The sequence below is a fragment of the Leishmania braziliensis genome, chromosome 31 (genome assembly GCF_000002845.2).
Source record: "Leishmania braziliensis MHOM/BR/75/M2904 complete genome, chromosome 31".
Lineage (NCBI taxonomy): Eukaryota > Euglenozoa > Kinetoplastea > Trypanosomatida > Trypanosomatidae > Leishmania > Leishmania braziliensis.
This window is the reverse complement of record NC_009323.2, coordinates 70,188-88,467: the sequence shown is the minus strand read 5'-3', so window position 1 is coordinate 88,467 and position 18,280 is coordinate 70,188. Positions and strand designations below refer to the sequence as shown.

The 18,280-nt window shown below is 60.1% G+C and overlaps 7 protein-coding genes across 7 annotated transcripts; all 7 read left to right on the top strand.

Moving 5' to 3' along the window:
* Positions 1-360: 360 nt before the first annotated feature.
* Positions 361-981, top strand: LBRM_31_0330 (conserved hypothetical protein; the record flags this gene model as incomplete). Its single annotated transcript, XM_001566984.1, has 1 exon — positions 361-981. The coding sequence occupies one exon, from the start codon at positions 361-363 to the stop codon at positions 979-981; it is 621 nt and encodes a 206-aa protein (XP_001567034.1).
* A 464-nt stretch (positions 982-1,445) lies between these two features.
* On the top strand, positions 1,446-3,014 carry LBRM_31_0320 (conserved hypothetical protein; the record flags this gene model as incomplete). Its single annotated transcript, XM_001566983.2, has 1 exon — positions 1,446-3,014. One exon carries the CDS (start codon positions 1,446-1,448, stop codon positions 3,012-3,014), a length of 1,569 nt encoding a protein of 522 aa, XP_001567033.1.
* Positions 3,015-5,204: 2,190 nt separating this feature from the next.
* LBRM_31_0310 (conserved hypothetical protein) lies at positions 5,205-6,551 on the top strand (the record flags this gene model as incomplete). The annotated part of the gene is made up of 1 exon (XM_001566982.2): positions 5,205-6,551. The coding sequence occupies one exon, from the start codon at positions 5,205-5,207 to the stop codon at positions 6,549-6,551; it is 1,347 nt and encodes a 448-aa protein (XP_001567032.2).
* A 750-nt stretch (positions 6,552-7,301) lies between these two features.
* On the top strand, positions 7,302-9,179 carry LBRM_31_0300 (putative nucleolar protein; the record flags this gene model as incomplete). The annotated part of the gene is made up of 1 exon (XM_001566981.2): positions 7,302-9,179. The coding sequence occupies one exon, from the start codon at positions 7,302-7,304 to the stop codon at positions 9,177-9,179; it is 1,878 nt and encodes a 625-aa protein (XP_001567031.1).
* Positions 9,180-9,705: 526 nt separating this feature from the next.
* Positions 9,706-10,179, top strand: LBRM_31_0290 (conserved hypothetical protein; the record flags this gene model as incomplete). The annotated part of the gene is made up of 1 exon (XM_001566980.1): positions 9,706-10,179. One exon carries the CDS (start codon positions 9,706-9,708, stop codon positions 10,177-10,179), a length of 474 nt encoding a protein of 157 aa, XP_001567030.1.
* A 479-nt stretch (positions 10,180-10,658) lies between these two features.
* LBRM_31_0280 (conserved hypothetical protein) lies at positions 10,659-12,191 on the top strand (the record flags this gene model as incomplete). The annotated part of the gene is made up of 1 exon (XM_001566979.1): positions 10,659-12,191. One exon carries the CDS (start codon positions 10,659-10,661, stop codon positions 12,189-12,191), a length of 1,533 nt encoding a protein of 510 aa, XP_001567029.1.
* A 1,675-nt stretch (positions 12,192-13,866) lies between these two features.
* LBRM_31_0270 (putative DNA-directed RNA polymerase II subunit 2) lies at positions 13,867-17,424 on the top strand (the record flags this gene model as incomplete). Its single annotated transcript, XM_001566978.1, has 1 exon — positions 13,867-17,424. The coding sequence occupies one exon, from the start codon at positions 13,867-13,869 to the stop codon at positions 17,422-17,424; it is 3,558 nt and encodes a 1,185-aa protein (XP_001567028.1).
* Between the last annotated feature and the right edge of the window lie 856 nt (positions 17,425-18,280).

Here is an 18,280-nt window from a genome sequence, read left to right as displayed (position 1 = left end):
AATGTCTTCACCCACGCCTCGTGGAAGGCCGCCGTGAGGGTGAGGAGTGCCGAGGAGCGAAGGACAGCCATCTATGAGAGATGCATGTGGGAGGCAGCGTGTGTCCTCACTCCCTCTCTCTCCTTGGCTGACTCTGTTTCGTGCGTCGAGCGCTCTGAGCGCCAATATGCCCTGCAGCTTCTTCACTGCTCCCCTCCCCTCTTTGCCACAACACCGTCGCACATATGCACGCCATCTCACCTTTGCCTGTCACACCACGGGTCTGCGTCTCGCTCATGTTCTCTCCTCCACACACCTTCACTTCCGCCAGCTACTAGTGTCTAACCCAATCCTCCCTCCCCACACAGAGGCGTGGGGGCAATGGAGCCCTCTTCAACGGATGACCAAGGGGTGCACCTCACAGAAGTGAGGGTGGAGCGCGGGAAGCAGTTGGGCATATCCAACGACGAGGAAGACGAAGAGGAACAGCAGAATGATGCAACGGCCTCTGACACGAATGCCGCTTCCACTCCTGCCAGTGACACCGAGCAGGACCGTGCGGACGATGAGGACGCTGCTGACGAAGAGCGCGAAGAAGCAGACGACGAGGAAGATGAGGAGGACGATGATGCGGATGACAGCGACGAAGACGAGGAAGAGACGCCGGTGTACTCACTGCCACCACTGCCGCCCGTCCACACGCCAGCCAGGGTGCAGGGCATCGCCACAGCGGAGGTGTACGGCATCATCAAGGAGCTGCGCCGCCAAATGGACGACCCGGTGGAGCGAGCGCATGCCAAGGCGATGTTGCAGGGCGACACAGACGTGCTGCTGGCCGTCGCGCAGGTGCTACAAGAGGCGCACCTCCTCCGACGCTCCAAGGTGAACGACCACGGTGATATCGAAGAGGAGCTCGTCCCCCAGCCAGCGGCCGCGCGGCCGTCACTGCCCACTGGGTACAACAGCTGGATTGTAGAGACTCCGGCACATTCACGGAGGTGACTGTCTACACTGACGTGGCAGCTGCGTGTGTGCATCCGGATTCCTTTCGTGCTCCTTTGTGCTGATGGTGTGGACAGCAGAGCAGCTTTGTCTTTGTAGCTAAAGCCCTCTCTGCTGCCACAGAAAGGCACCATAAGGAGAGACTCACAACTGAAGTAACGGGCAAGGGTGAAGCGAAGCTGGGGAGGCAGCTTAGGTAGGCTCACATCTCTGTCTAACGATATGTGTGGGAGGCCAGATTGTGTCAGCAATAGCAACACACGCAGGAAAGCACAGCACTATGTTTGGTAGACGCTGAACTCTACATTTCTTCTTCCTCTCCCCCATTTTTCGTCTCTTCCTCTCTCTCTACCTCTTCGCTCGGACTGCCGTCTTTCCAATCACTATTGTGGTGGTCGATCACCACCGCTCTGTTCATTCCCCTTTTTCCCTCCCTCCCTGCCCTCTCTGTAGGATAGAAGAAAATGGTGGCTCTGGAGCGGGAGTACGTCCTCGGCCCCTTCTGCGAGCTGCGCATCATTACATCGCTTTCCTCGACTCAGCTGTCGAAGGTGACGCTGCGCAAGCCAGTAGACGAAGATGGCGCTTCTACTGCGACGCGAGCAGAGGTGTTTGGGACGGAGTTGATCCCGGGAGTACCAGTGCACCTTCCGCCGGGTCGCTCTCTCAGCATCTTCACGTCCACCGGCTGCACCTTGTTACTAGTAGCCCCACCGGCGGTGCTGCAGCGCTGCTACGCGACATCGCTCGGGGCGACGTGGGTGCGCTCCCTGCTCGATTTTCACTCCCACTTGGAGCGGGCACGAGTGGAGGCCCGTGGCCGCGAAGACGTCGGTCCTCGTGTACTCTTCGTGAGTGACCGGCACCACTGCGGGGCAAGCACCTATGTCCGCTGGCTTAGCAATTTCGCGGTGCGCCTCGGCTACCACCCCCTGCTACTCGATGGGGTACTGGACACCCCCGCCTTCGCGTTCCCTGGCAGTATGGCCCTTTTCCACGCCCAACACTGCATGGACATCGAGGAGGAGATGAATCTGACACCGGCGCTGTATGTCCAGGTGGGTCAGTCACGCGTGGCCAACCCACGACTTTACCAGCACTGGGTGCAGCAACTGCTGCCGCACGGAATGGAGAAGATGGCGCGCAGTGAGCGGTGCCGCGTAGGTGGGCTATTCTTTGACTATGGCGTGGTGGAGCCGCACGCGGTGGAGCAGGCGGAAATGGCGGCGGCGGCAGCGCACTCAAGCAACGACCCGACCGCCTCCGCCTCCCCTGCCCCCTCCGCGCTGGGGAGCGATAAAACGCAGACGAACCCACTTGACACCCTTCTGGACACTATTGTGGCCGCCGACATCGACCACGTTTGCGTTGTTGGCAGCTCGTGGCTGCGGTGGAAGGTGGTGCAGCGGGCATGGGAACGCTTTGGTGGTGAAAGGTCGATGGACATTGTGCACGCGATGCTTGATCCGCGCTGGAGCGTGCCACAGGAGGTAGGCTGCGGTGGCGGCCAGCACTTCAGGCTCTTTCTGGTAGACACTGTGGGGCTCGTCCGCTCGGTGCCTGTGACGCTGTGGAAACGCCAGCGATGGCTGCAGTACTTCTTCGGCACCCCGACCTCGCCGGTAAAGCCGACTCTTGTCACCCTTGAGGCCTCGCAGGTGCGCATCGCAACCGTCGGTGCGGCGGCGATCGACACCATGTCGACACTGCTGCCGATGATGGACAGCGAGGATGCGGACCGGCAGAAGGCGGATGTGGCAGCGGTGTCGTTCATTACGCTGCAGGACGTCGCCCTGAAGGACCGCATTGTTGCCCTCAGCACAGCCACTGAGTACGAGCGCGGCCCTGACGGGGAACTTCACTCACTTTCTTTTAGTGTGTTCGAGCGCAGCATCCGGCAGGGGACTGTGCTGGGGTTTGCACTCGTGGAATCCGTGACGCCAGAGCGACTCACGTTGCTTGTGAGTGGCTGCCCGCTCGACAAGGAGCTGGGCCTTTGCTTCCTTCTCACGGAGGAGGAGCTGAAGAGCTGAGTGGGAGGGTGCGGTGAATACTCGTAAGAGAGCGCTACACACTCGCGGGATGCGTCTCTGCGCATGCCTCTGCCTGTTGGGACTCAAAACGCGCTGTGCGCCTGAACGCTCGAATGTGTGGACACAAACAAAACTTTGCGTGCGTGGGATAATGCTGCCTCTGTGGAGCAGCAGTGACGGCACTGCCGCTTTCTCTGACAGCTCTCGACAAGGGTGCTCGACGCCAACATCCGCGTAGGCGCACCTGGGGCCTTGGACGCTTCACTCCCCTTAGTGCGTCATGATTGTGCCCTCTTGCTCATTTCCCCGCACTTCTCCTCTTCGTTCCGCCCTCTTTGTCCGCACGCACGCACGCCTCAGCACACGTAGATGGAATGCCTCATTTTCGAAGCCCGGTATCAGCCGGAGGCGCGCACGCTAGAGTTCAACCTGACAGCCGCGCCCCTCGTGGACGTCGTCACGGACGTCACCGTCGCCCCGTGCGGCGGTGCCGCGCCTCTGTGGAGGTCACCCGCGACGCAACAAGGGCTTTTTTATGGCCGCAACACCTTTCTCCTGGACCGCCCACTTCGGTTCGCTGATGACCGCATTGCACTCGTGTGCAGTGTGCGTGTGCGTCAGCAGCGTCTCAGTACCCTTGCAGTGCTAGCCGCCGATGTCTTGTGCGGCAACGCGGATGGGTGGGCTATGCACTCTACCAGTTCACAAGACACCAGGGAGTACACATTCCTGCTCACCGCGGTGTCTAACGCCGGTAGATGCGGCGTGCAGGACAACTCGTTTGTGTACTTCACCTCCCAGGACTTGCCTCCCCTTATGGAGGGAGCATCTACCACCATCGTGTCTCCCTTGCTATCGGAGCCACCGATTACGCACCTCACATACGCGTGTGATCGGTCTCCGCCTTCCTCTCTGCTCGCGCTCTCTGCTCACGCTCTCTGCTACCTTTAACCGAATTTTACCCAAAGGAAAACGTGAGGTGGCCAGAAGGGCGGATGTACGCGCGCTCCCACGCGTACGCATGAGTGGGCTCGTGTGCCTTCCGCTCTCCCTCACCTGTACTGTGGTGTTCCTCCTCCGCTCTTGTCGGCATGGCGACGCGCTTCACCCTCGCTTCTCCTCTTTTGCCTTTTCCCCCTAAGCTCCTACAGACCGCCACGTGCGCCCACGACAGCCGATTTCTGCTGAAACCACATTCGCTCTTTTCTCAGCTCAATGTGATGTGATTCGCGTGGCGCCCCGTCAGCCCTCTCGTCACGCACACTCCCTCTGTACAGAGGGGAGTTGTGTCTCTCAAGAAGACAATCGTGCAAGAAAAAACCCACGGACGTCACCACCGTACAGTAATGGCGCTCTACCGACGATGGAGCTGGCGCAGCGGTGATGTCGCTATCTGGACGATGTTGGCCTTCTTCTTTGTCCTGGCCCTCTATCTGGTCTTGAGTAACATCTCTACTTCGGAGTCGACACCGCCGCCAGCCAACGGGCGCATCAAGCCACAGTGAAAGAGAGAGAGGCGAGACTGGAAACACCGCCAAGGGAGGAGGAGCAACAGGGAGACACCGCAGACCTCGCTCCATCGCCATCAACGCCCGAGACCCTCTGCAATAGACGTCCCTCACACAGGCGCTGTATGGTGCGTGCATTGACACGCCGTGACCCGCTACTCTCAGAATGAGCAGTGCGCCAGTTCACCCAACCTTGCGCATGCGTGTCTAGGTGCACCTCAGGGAGCTGTTTTTCTTTTCTGAGTACACGTTGCGCCGCTCACCTATCCCGTGCACTCGCTCTTGGAGGCCTTCGACGTATTCGATCTAATCAGTCCCCTTTCCTGTTTCACCTCTCGATGTGCGCCGTCTGTTGGCGATGCCTTGGCAAGCGACAGTATGGCTCTCTTTCTCTCTGTACATTCCTCCCCCCCCCCCCCCCCAACACCACCAGCACTACCGGGCCTCTGCTCGCACGAGCGTACGCAGTGACACTCAGATACGACCCCCCTCCCCCTCCCACTGTTGCTCCTCCTCCTCTACTATCCCCTACCTCCATTTTTCACCCCTCTTCTCTCCGCTTTAGGGCTTCCATACCCGCCCTGCCCCTCTCCCTTCTCCTTCGTCACTGTGTGTGCACAGTGGGCCTCCGCCTCTGATTTGCCTCCCGTTCAACAACTCTTCGTTGTCTTTTACCTCCACCATGACCGCTGTCAGCAACGTGGCGGCCGTCCAGGCTACCAGCGGTGCCACCGGGGGCAGCGCGATGGTCACCTTCTTCACAAACACCTATGCGAAGCCCATGCCGGAGCAGAGCTTCAGTATACCGCTCAACACCCTGCCAGACGGGCTCAACCAGCTCGTCCAGAGCGTGCTAGGCGTTGAAGGACAGAAATTTGATTTTCTCTACAAGGATGAGTACATTGGCACGACGTTACTCCGCTTCCTTCAGCGCCGCGGCATCAGCTACGAAGAGCTGCTCAACATTGAGTACACCCCCTCCCTGCAGGCCAAAGAGGGAAGCCTCCTTCCACACGATGACTGGGTGAGTAGCGTGCGTGCCCCGTACCGCGGCAACGCGGAGCTCCTGTTGACTGGCGCTTACGATCACTGCGTGCGATTGTGGGATGGCGAGAACTGTGTCGCGCTCGGCACCTTTCACCACGAGGCTGTCAAGGAGGTGGTCCTCCACCCAGTGACGCAGGGTAAAAGCAAGACCGGACGCAAGCGCACCAGGCTCGACAGGGACTTCTTGTTTGCCAGCGCCAGCAAGGACGGCAGCGTCGCTGCCTGGAGACTGGACAGCACCAACAGCCTCATGCAGCTTCTGGGCTCTATTCAGGCCCACACCGACGGCGTTGACTCAGTCGCTATCGCCCCTGGTGAGGGAAAGCTTGTAGCCACCGCCTCCTGGGACACCACTGTCAAAGTCTTCAGCTGGGAACAGATGCTGGAGGGTGATACGGTGCCGTCCAAGAAGGCGCCGCTTGTCACCTTCACCGATCACAGTCGCCCAGTCCTATGCAGCCGCTTCTCTGCCGCCCACGGTGCCGCACGGCTCTTTTCGGCAGGCCTCGACGGCCACATCAAGTGCCTCGATATGGAAGCAGCGCTGCTTCAGTCGGAGCTCAAAGGCGACCACCCCATCAATCGAATCGCTGTGAAGCCGGCAGGTAACAGCGCCGCCGCAGACCTTGTCCTCTCTGCCTGCACCGACAATCGTGCCCGACTCTTCGACACGCGGCAACGGGGGGTAGTGAAGACGTTCAGCGGTCCTCGTCAGTGGCTCTACAGCGTGACGTGGCTGTGGGACGCACAGGAGGGGGATGCCGAGTACAGCGGAGGTAGCCTCTTTGCACTCGCCAGCGAAGACGCCACAGTGCGTGTGTATGACCTTCGGTGCACTAACACGGCGCTGCTCACGCTAGACACGATGCACACGGATGGTGTGCTGGACGTCACGTACGTCGGGCAGTCCATTATCGCCAGCTGTGGTAAGGATAACAAGACGAAGTCGTTTGCCCTTAGCAGGGAAGACCTTGTCAGCTAGAGGTGGCGTGTGATGGGAGGAGATCATCTCACGCGACAAGGACAGCACGGTGTCCCCGGTCTACGTCTTCTGGCGAGGAAGAAGTAGGTGTGAAAGTCGCTGAAGTGCACTTCACTTCCGCCGCCGTCCTCGCACTCGACGCCACCTTCGCTTTGTCCACCCCCGCTGTGCGTGCCTGCGTGCACGCGTTGTCTCCTCGAATAAACGCGGTTAACCTCTTCGCAGTAAAGAGGGAAAAATAAGGCGCCATTCACAGCGACATCGAAGTGGACACCACCCAGCGCGCCGCTTCTCTCTCGCCCTCTTTGCCGTTGGTTGCACTCAGCGCCACCAAACGCTGGTCGACGGGAAGGTGGACGAGGGAGTGGGCAGCGTTGACGCGTTTTGCCTTGCGGTGCCTTCTCACGGAGAGTGTGACCCTTTATGTGAAGGGAGCCAACGCACCTCCTGCTCTTGGTATGTTGGATGTACGCTCGCCTCTTCGCTCCAGTCCATGGGAGCCGCCACGACTCATGGCACTCACCTCTGGGATGCGAACGTGCCACCTCCCCTCCACACCACGCAAACGTGCTCCTTGTCTCTCTCTCTCTCTCTCCTTTCATGCGCAACACTCATGGGAGGACACTCTCACACACCTCATTACACAAAGAAGCGCCACCACCACGCGCTTAGTACATACAGTCGTGCCGCTTCGAGTGCGGCCTCGCGTCTGCTCACCTCTCCTTCCTTATCTCGTCGGTCGCTCTTCCAATGGCCAAGAAGGCGCTTGCTGCTGCAGCGAAGAAGAAAACTATAGCGGCGACGCGTGCCGCAACGGCCCCGGTAGCCAAGTCACTGAGTAAGGGGAAGGGAACTCCCGTCGCGACCGCCGTGAGGAAGGCTACCGGGGAGCGCGGTGCTGCGGCCAGGGCTGCGCGAGAGGAACCGGTGATTGCAGCGGAAGAAAATGCGGACTCGGACTTCGACTACGGCGGCGCACGGGGTGGCGAAAACGACACCGGCGATGAGGAGAACATCGAGTTTGACGATGTTGTGAACAGCGACGAGGAAGACGAAGAGAACTTTGAGGGCGATATCCAAGACGACGATGACTTCGAGGTCAAGGCTGAGAAGTACCGCCGCCGTATGCTGGCGCAGCGCCAACTTGCCGATGCGGAGCAGCAGGAGGATATTGTGACTCGCACCGCGAAGTCGACGCCTCTGCACGATCGAGAGCAGCGGGATGATGAGGCGGAGCAGGCGGAGGGCAACACCGCAGTCGTTCAGCTGCTTGGCAAGACTCACACTGCAGAGGAACTGCGCGACCGAATTCAAGAGACCGTCCGTGTGCTGTCCAACTTCAAGGAAGAGCGTGAGGAAGACCGCCACCGTGCTGAGTACCTCGAGTTGCTGCGCGCGGACCTTCTTGAGCTGTACGAGTACAACGAGCTCCTGATGGACTCGGTCCTGCGGCTGTTCCCCCCTGCCGAGGCGGTTGACTTTTTGGAGGCGATGGAGAAGACGCGACCGACCACCATCCGAGTCAACACTCTCAAAGCGAAGCGCCGCGACCTGGTCCAGGCGCTTGTGAAGCGCGGCATGAATGTGGAGCCGCTGGAAAAGTGGTCGAAGGTTGGCCTGCAGGTGTTTGAGTCGAACGTCCCCATCGCGGGTACGATCGAGTACCTCGCGGGCCAGTATATGCTGCAGGCCGCGGCGTCCTTCCTGCCGGTCATGGCCCTCGCCCCACAGGAGCATGAGCGTGTTCTCGACATGTCCGCCGCACCAGGAGGGAAGACGACTTACATTGCACAGCTCATGAAGAACACTGGCGTCCTCTTCGCCAACGATGTGAGTGAGCCACGGTGCAAGTCGCTCAACTCGAACCTCCAGCGCCTTGGCGTCACGAACTGCATCGTAACAAACTACGACGGCACCGGCTACGAGAGGGTGATGCGCAACTTCGACCGCGTCCTGCTCGATGCCCCCTGCTCCGGCACGGGCATCATCTCTCGTGACAAGAGCATCAAGATGGGGAAACAGTACGAGGACATTCAGCGTGCCTCACAGCTGCAGCGCGCGCTACTGCTGAGTGCCATCGACGCCTGCCGGGTTGCTGGCTACGTCGTCTACTCGACCTGTTCCTTCCTCGTGGAGGAAGACGAGGCCATTGTGGACTTTGCGTTGAAGCGGCGCGATGTGCAGGTGGTAGAAATGGGACTACCGTTTGGTCGCCCTGGCTTCACCAAGTACCGCCACCACCGCTACCACGATAGCCTCGAGCTCTCCCGCCGCTACTTCCCCCACGTGCACAACATGGACGGCTTTTTCGTGTGCAAGCTGAAGAAGCTGTCGGACCGCACCACGAAGCAGCCGGACGCGACAAACGAGAAGTCATCCAGGGCGGGGAGCACCTCCGGTTCCTCGGCAAAGAAGCGTGGGCGCGCCAGCGACGATGCTGCGGAGCTCCAGGTTGGCTCGAAGGGGCTGCGACTGGAGAACGGAAAAGGTGTTGTGGTCTCCGAAAAGACGCCTTCCAAGAACCACAGGCTCAGTGTTCCTCCCTCTCCCACTGCCAAAGCGGCTCGAAACGAGCGACGTACGAAGGGCAACCGCCCGCCACACAAAGCGCGTAAGTCGACGCCGTAGCTGGAAGCGGATGGCGTCGTAAAGGAGATCGTTTTCTCTCTAATGTAATGTCTGCTCGCCATGCATCCTACACCCATAACTGCGGCTGAGGTGAGCGAAGCCAGACACCAGCGACATGGGTGTGTCGTGTGTGCTGGGCTAATGGCGGCAAACCCGCACACAACGAAGAGAAAATACGCGTGCTGCGAGGCGGATCTGTTTTTTTCTCTCGCTCTCTTCGCGGCTGCACGTGCAGGAATTACACGCGCACGTACGTGCACTGGTGAAGAGAGCGTAGCGGAAGCGAAGTAGACCCCGGAAGAGTGACCCTCTGTTATGCGGAGGAGGGCGGTAGAGCCTTTGAATGTTTTCGTTGACTCTCTGTGTGCATGCGTGAACGCAGCGGTCGCCCTCCCTTTTCCCTGTCGCCGTCGAGGCTCTTTCCTTCTCTGCACTTTTCCACTGCTCTCGAGCTTTTCATCTTCCATTGCGTTTTCTCTCTACCCTGCACTCTGATGCGGTGCTGCACACAGGCACGCACAAGTGTATGGAGACAGTGCTTGCCTTCCTGGAGGATACACTCCTCGCTCAGTACGTGGAGCTGCTGCCCTCACGCTGGTCTGCCTTGCTGCCGCGGCTGGCCAAGCGAACGCAGCAACTACAGACATTGACGGATGTCACGGCAGTCGGCGGGCTTGTGAGCGCCTTGGAGGACGACTTCCAGCACGCTGCACAGCTGCTCCATGCAGAGCACGGAATGTACCAAGAGGGCGTCTCACTCTTTGATGGACTTCGTCAAGCATCTGAGCTGGTGCAGCACACTTGGCGCCTACTCGCTAATGATATGCTTGCCGAGCTAGCGACGAAGGAGCTGATACTGGCGCACTGGAAGGCAGCCATGACCACGATCAGCGCGGACACACTGCGCGTGTACGGCCATGCACTGCTGGTTCACACGAGGGTCACCAAGCCCCGAGTGAACCACCTCATCGAGCTGGCAAGAGCAGCGGAGCGTAGTTAGTGTTGCTTCGATTGACGCGAGAAAAGCTGTGCCGCTGCGTTGATTTCATTCTGCTCGCTCTCTCTCTCTTTCACAAATTTCCCCTGTTGTGCGGGTCTTCATCAGGCTGTCTTGCTTCCCCTGTTGGTGCAGGCGAGTAAACGAACGAGAAAATGGTGGAGCGCTTCTTCTCCGTGCACTTTGGTTGAGAGCACTGACGCTGATGTGCCGCCCGTGCACATTACTGAGGAGGCGGTTCAGGTGAAGGGTATGAGAGCACTCATCGATTCACGTTCCTCCCCCCTCTCCCCCTGCCCCTCACTGCCAACCAGCATCTGCAACTTTCATTTCACTGCTCCGCAATCGAACACCCTTCCCATCTCCCCGAGTGCTCCAACCCCCACCTCCCCCACACACGCACACACAGCGGACACACGTGCATACTCTTCACGGCACCCTCACTCACTCACTACTATGAAAGAGCTGCGCACGCGCTCCCCATGGAAAGGGCCCATCATTCACCACGAAAGGCGTCACCACCGGTGCCAATGTCGGGGTTCGTAGGCGCCACAGTAGAGTGCCTCCATGCTGTCGTGCATGAGGTAGTGCTGCTGCTACAGGCGCTACAGGCCTCCATCGCCCTGCAAGCGAAGCAGAGCTACGAAACGAGCAGCGTGCGTCTATATACATTTCTGGACACCTCCGGCTGCTGTCTTCGGCTCATAGTCATTGTCTCCCTGATGCTCATAGCAGCACTCGCGGTGCTGCTGGTGGACTTGTCTGGGTGTCTTGTTAGTTCGGTCGCCACGGCTGCCGGTATCCGTCACCTCGTCCTCGCCAACGTGCCTGGCACCGCCGTCATCCCACTACACTTCAACGCGCTGCCGTTCCACAACGACGACTGGCAGCGGCACCTGCCAGAGGACAAGGCGCTCAAGGACTTCCTTCTCCCCGATAGAAAGACGCGCGCCCTCGCCGAGTCCATGGCGCAGCGCGCCGACTCTCTTAGCGCCATGCAGCAGCACATGGGACAGTTTGCGGATGCAAAGTTCTCGTTTCTGAGTCACTTTGTCAACACCCACTTGGCCTCCTCCACTATGCACATCCCTCGCACCACCACCTCGGCGGAGGTCTTCTCTCCGAGAGGTGGCGTCAATCTCGAGGGCCTCTTCCAGTTCGGGCCGGTCATGTTCAACGCGAAGGGCGAGTACACGGCCAAGATGCAGGTGGTACTCACAAAGGAGGAGGTGGGCCGAGATGTGCCACTCATTCTGGAGTCCTCCATGCTCTTCTCTGAGGACGCCACAGCCGTGCAGTCTGTTGCCCAATTTGATGTCCTCTTCACAACGAGTACCTCTGTCACGGTACGCACCGGGCCGTCGTACAGGCCGTGGATCGAGCTGCTGCTGAGAAGGCTGCTACGATTCTGGTTCTACCCACCAGTGTGGTCGTACGAGTACCTACGAAGTGCGCTGCATCAGAGGGATAGTGCGCCATTTCCGCCCATCGATCCATCCCGCGAGGTTGCTGTTGTACTCGAGGTTTACAACCGCTTCACACCACCGCTAACCCTGCAACCCCGCCTGCGCGCCATGAACTTCACACTCTACCAGCTCCCCGACGCCAGTGCACCCTCTCGCGTGAAGGTGTCGCGGCTGGTGTTTTTCTCTACTGTGCAGCTCACGGGAGTGGCGCGGTGGCTGACCGACTACCCTGTCGCCACGTTTCTTCTACTCGTCGCCGTCTTCTTTGCAGTGTTTGCATTGACAAGCGTCGGCGGTCTGCTCGGGCTTCTCGTCTACGTGTACTGGCGCTGGTTCCGGGGCCGGGGGCTGGCACCATTCGCCGCGGACGGCCTGACCGAGGAGGTCGTCGCCCTACCGCACGACAGGCCTGCCGCAGCAGTGAAGCGCGTCGTGACGCCTCATTTGCGCCGACACCGCAGCAGCAGCGACTTGTACGACAGCCTTGACACGTCACAGCTGCGCCGCTCCCAATCCTTCAACTACACCCCAGAGAAGAAGAGGACGTAGCGGCGCTGTCGGTTGACTAGGACTGGTGCCGGCGAAGGACGAAGCAGCCGCTGTGGAAAAGTCTGTGCTGTCGACCGTTCTCCTCGCTGCTCTCTGCGCTGGCGTTCGTTTAAGTTGCAAGGGCCGTTTCTCTTGCTCCTGCGTGTGTGTGCCTCTCTCCCTGCCACTGACGTTGCCAGCGCTGTATGCCGAGCACTCAACAGAGCTATGGAGCCGCGCACTGGGGCCCCCTTTTCGGTGATGCACCTGCCGTGCGTTGCAGAATTCAGTTGAAGCAACCAGCGCACGTGCACGGGGATCCGCACCTCCTCCCCCATACCCCCCACTCCCTCCCTGTCTCCGATCATTTGACTCTCTGGCAAGCGCTGCGCCGCCTTCTGCTATCTCTTCCTCGCGTTCCCACCCCACTTTCCTCCACCTGGGGTCCTCCCGTGGCGAATCACACGTGTGTCCATTGCGCTCGCGCGTGCCCTCACGCCTGAGCACTTGCGGGCTCGACAGTGGCCGACAGACAGGGGGGGGGGTGAGCACTGCGGTGTTCAAAGCCGAGTGTCAACGCCAGGGCGGCCCGGCTACCATGACTTCATCTTCTGTCGAAGTGCCTTCAAGAGAGGATCATGGTATTCCAGCTGTGGCGGCGCCTGCACGTGGCACAGCGAGCGTGCTTTCTCCAAGGCCATCGGCTCAGTGGATGCGTCTTCAGCACCGGGCTCACGCCCTAAGCGCATGGGAAGCAAAGTACGATGTGGAGGAGGTGGCGGTGTGGGTCGATCTGGAGGCTGCCTTGGGTCGAAAATGAGCACTGCGGTTGCCGAAGTGCTCGTGGCGGCTGCGACAAGCGCGCAACGGGGGCAACGACGTGCAGGTGGCTCAGCGGGAGTTCGCACAAACGCAAGCGCGGGACGCTAACACGCTTGCAACCTTGACGGCAGAGATCAGATCAAGTGAAGCCGCTACTGCTGGCGTTGAGGTGCAACTGCAGCGTCTGGCGCAGCTCGTGGCGGACAAGGAACGGAGACTGGTCCTTGAAGCCGAGATCATACGCAGCCGCGAGCGTGGCTGTCTGGCTGCCCTGGTGCGCCAGATGGGGCACCTTCTGAGCGAACTAGAAGGCGTTGGGCGGCACTGAAATCGCCAGAGGCGCACACAACCTGTGGGTGGCTGCTCGTGAGCATCCCCACCCAACCGTGTAGAAGAGCTCTGTACTACACTCTCTGGGAACGGCTGCTGTGCAGTAGACTGCACTAAGGCAAAGTCAAGAAAACCAACACGAGCGCAACCGCCGGGAGTGACACCCTGCGCATGTGTGTTCTCCGGTGCTTTCAATACCTCTCTGTAGCCATGCATCGGTGGCGCACCGAAGCTGGATGAACTGAACACCATTGAGACATTTCACCACCTTTCTCTTGTTCTCTGTTATGCACTCCTGCGAGGGCCACTCCTTGCTGGACTCTCTCACATGCACGCGCGCTACTCAACGGTGCTCTGAACTCTTCCTTCTCTTCTTCTCGCTCAATTGGTTTTGCCTGACCCTCTTCCCTCTTTGCTACCACAGTGCACGGACGACCTTCAGCGCTCTCGTGTTTGGCCTTCTTTTGGTTTCCCCTTCTCCGGCTCTACCCCCCCTCTACCCCTCCCCCTCCTCCCCTCCCCCCCCCCCCCCCACACGCTCGCCATGGCGCAGGATGAGCTACTGGATCTGGAAGACCCTGACATGGTCCTCGATGATGGCTTCATCGACGAGCGCGACGACGAGAACCCCAACGACGACCTCGACAGCGAGGACATTTGGGAGGTCATCTCATCCTTCTTCCGGGAGAAGGGACTCGTGCATCAACAGTTGGATTCGTACAACGACTTCCTCATGCGCATCCCCAAGATGATCGAGAGCATGGCTGTCATCCCTCGCCAAGACGACCAGTACGACCCAGGGGTCACGATGGAGGAGCAGCGCGACCAGCCTCGGCTGGTGTTGCAGGACGTGGTGATTGGCAACCCGTCGCACCAGACGCACTCGTACTTCGCCGGTGGGCCGCTGCCGCCGCTCTTCCCAAACGAGTGCCGTTTGCGCGACATGACGTACGACGCGCAGGCGCAGGTGACACTCGGAGTGGAGCTGTACCACCCGCACGCCGATACGCCGCATGACACCTTCCTGCGCAATGTCGAGCTGGGCCGTATTCCCATCATGCTCAAGTCCATGCGCTGCAACCTAAGCGGCAAGGATGAGGATGAGCTTCCGCGGCTCAACGAGTGCCCGCACGACCAGGGAGGGTACTTTGTGATCAACGGCACAGAGAAGGTGCTCATCGCGCAGGAGCGGCAGGCTGCCAACCACGTCTACACATTTTCCCGCCAGAAGGGGCTGTTGTGCGAGGTGAAGTCGATTGTGGAGGGATCGCTGAACAAGCCGCGTACGCTGCAGATCATCATGCCGTACAGGAACAGAGGCCCCGGCAGCGGCTTCGAGAGCCTCATGTGCCGCGTTGCGCAGATGGATGAGACGATTCCGCTGTTTGTGCTGTTTCGGGCGATGGACATGGTGGCGGACAAGGAGATCCTGCAGACGGTCGTGCCGGACCTAAAGGACACCGCGATGCTGGAGCTGCTGCGTGGCTCCATGAGTGACGCGAGCACGCTGCAGATCTTCACCCGCGAGGAGGCTCTCGGCTACATTGGCCGGCGCCTCGGCAAACAAGACGCCATGGCGAACCTACAGCGGGAAGCGGAGAGCCTGCTGATGCGGGACTTGCTGCCGCACATGGGCACGGACCCTTCCGCCAACCGCACAAAGTGCCTGTATATGGGCTACATGGTGCACAAGCTGCTGCTCGTCGCCCTCGGCCGCCATGAGGAGACGGACCGTGACTTTCTGGGGCACAAGCGCATTGACGTGGCAGGCACGCTGCTGACGGTGCAGCTGCAGACCTTTCTCGCGCAGGTGCGGAAGGAAATGATCAAGACCCTGCAGGACCACGCTGCCAACCCGCGCGGCGTCTTCAGCTTCGGCCGTGTCATCCACAGCAGACTTGTCACTGACGGTCTGCGCCGCTGTCTCGCCACCGGCAACTTCGGCGACCTCAAGACGGGCAACATCAAGACAGGCGTGGCGCAGACGCTGAACCGTCTCACCTACTCGTCTTCCCTTAGCAATCTGCGTCGCATCCAGAACCCCATTGCCGCCTCCAGCAAGGCGACACGCCCGCGCAACTTGCACTGCACGCAGTGGGGGTACATTTGCCCTGTGGAGACGCCGGAGGGCGGCTCGATCGGGCTGCTCAAGAACGTGGCGTTGATGTGTCTCATGTCCCGCGGCACAGACCACGCCGAGGTGGTGCAGGCCGTGCAGGCGCGCATCGATGGCTTCCGCACCATCGGTCTCGAGGACACGGCTGACGTGCGTGTGGCGCGTGTGTTCGTGAACGGCACAATGATTGGCGTGGACCGCAACCCGGAGCGGCTGCTGCACGACCTGCGCACGAGGCGCCGCAACGGCGAGCTCAGCAATGAGGTGAGCATCGTGCGCGATATCCGCGATCGCGAAATCCGCGTCTTCTCGGATGGTGGTCGGTGTCTGCGCCCTCTCTTCGTGGTTGAGAACTGCCACCTAAAGCTCCGCAAGTCCAGCATGCGCGACCTGCTCGTCTCGGAGAAGGCGGGCGGAAAGAAATCCATCTCGTGGAACACCGTGCTGAAGAAGGGCTACGTCGAGCTGATTGACTGCGAGGAGGAGGACTCGCTGCTGGTCGCCATGACGCCGAGCGAGGTGGAGAAGAACTACTACTACTCCCACTGCGAGATGGACCCGTCGATGATTCTTGGCATTTGCGCCTCCATTATCCCCTACCCCAACCACAACCAGTCGCCGCGCAACACCTACCAGTCCGCCATGGGTAAGCAGGCCATGGGCATCTACGCCTCGAACTTCAACATGCGCATGGATACCACCGCCCATGTCCTCTTCTACCCACAAAAACCGCTGGTGCGCACCAAGGCCATGACGTACATGCACAGCAACGACCTGCCCGCCGGCCACAACGCGGTGGTGGCCATCTCGTGCTACAGCGGGTACAACCAAGAGGACTCTATCATTATGAGCCGCTCCGCCGTGGAGCGCGGCTTCTTCCGGAGCGCCTTTTGGCGCTCCTTCAAGGCGAAGGAAGAGCGGCAGAAGCGCGACGCGCTGGAGACCTTCGAGAACCCAAACCGCGAGGTATGCCGCGTGAAGCGTGCCGACTACTCGAAGCTGGACACGGACGGCCTCATCAAGCCCGGCATGCGCGTCCTCGGGGGCGACGTGGTTGTGGGCAAGACGATCCCGCTGCCCGAGGCAGACCTCGACAAGCTCACGACGGGCAACACGAAGATCACGAAGCGGGACGCGAGTATCACCTCGCGCACTACGGAGAAGGGCGTCGTGGAGAAGGTGATGTTGACGATGAACAGCAGCGATCGCTTCGCCAAGGTCAAAATTCGCACCATCAAAATCCCCAACATCGGCGACAAATTTTGCAGCCGGCACGGCCAAAAGGGCACCAACGGCATTCAGTTTCGCCAGGAGGACATGCCCTTCAATCGCGACGGCGTCGTGCCGGACCTCATCATCAACCCGCACGCCATTCCCTCCCGCATGACAGTGGCCCACCTGATCGAAACACTGGCCGGCAAGGTGGCGTGCTACAAGGGCGGCGAGGTATACGCGACACCGTTCTGTTCCGTCGTTGTGGACGACTTTGGCAAGGCCTTGCATGCCCTCGGGTCGCAGCGGTACGGCAACGAGTGCCTCTACAATGGGCACACAGGGCTGCCGCTGGATCATCTGATCTTCTTCGGCCCCACCTTCTATCAGCGCCTGAAACACTTATCTGGAGACAAAATCCACGCCCGGCCACGTGGGCCGCTGCAGCCGCTGGTTCGTCAGCCAACCGAGGGTCGCGCGCACGAGGGTGGGCTGAGGTTTGGCGAGATGGAGCGTGACTGCATGCTCTCCTATGGTGCCTCGCAGTGGCTGCGGGAGCGCCTCTTCCGCGTCAGTGACTACTACACGGTGCACGTGTGCAATCACTGTGGCACCATCTGTGTGGCCGACACAAAGCTCAACCGCTACCAGTGCAAAGGTTGCGAAAACGACACGCGCATCTCCCAGGTGCTCATGCCGTACGCCTGCAAGCTCCTCTTCCAAGAGCTCATGTCCATGACAATTTTGCCGCGCCTCGGCACCGGGCCTCTGTGAGGCGGCGGCGGGGGGGGCAACACACTCACAGGAGGCGGTGTGGGGATGGGGGAGGATACGTCTGTGCCACACGTGGTACGCAGAGCTGTCATTTTCTCTATCTTCCTCCCCTCCCTCCGAGGTGGTGCGCTATTATGAAGCGGTGCCCCTACCGCTCTGGCAGCGGCACCTTTGCTCCTCAACCCGACTCGCTCTCTCTTCACGCCATGCCACTCATATGAGCGTGCGCCTGTGTGTTGGCTGTCTTCTCAGTGCGTGAGTGTGCGCCTTCTCTGTTGATTAAGCTGTGTAAGATGCACGCACAGTTTAACGTGAGGTTTCTTCATCCTTGTTGTGCGCGTGAGTTGTATGGCATGACTGGACGTGTGGGCGTAGGTGTGGGTCGGCGTCGGGACGCGTCCAGTTCTGGTTTGGTGACTGGCGTGCTTCTCTCTTACTCTGGTTCGAATCCACAATGTGTCGCTGAGTCTTCTGTCATCCTCCACCGAGCCGTCGTCGTGAATGGTGCGCAGACGAACGTGGCACGTCGCACCCACGCGCACGCGATCGCTGCGCTGCCGTGCCTCTGCAGACTTCTCTTTGGATCTCTCCTTCACCTCCCTTTCCCCCCACCCCTCCTTCTGTATTGCTGGTTTGAGTACTTTTCTACTTGCCACACTCCACCCTTGCGCCCAGTAGCGCCCATGAAAGGAGTCGGCAGATGCGACGTCGACTGCATCGCCGAACCTGAGCATCATCACGAAGGAGATTCCGACAGGACGGCGGCCTCCGCCTGCGTCGTTGGGAGTTGTGCTCTCCGCGAGCGGTCGCCCGACAGTGCCAACGCCCTCCCCCCTCTTTTTGTTTTTTAATTTTC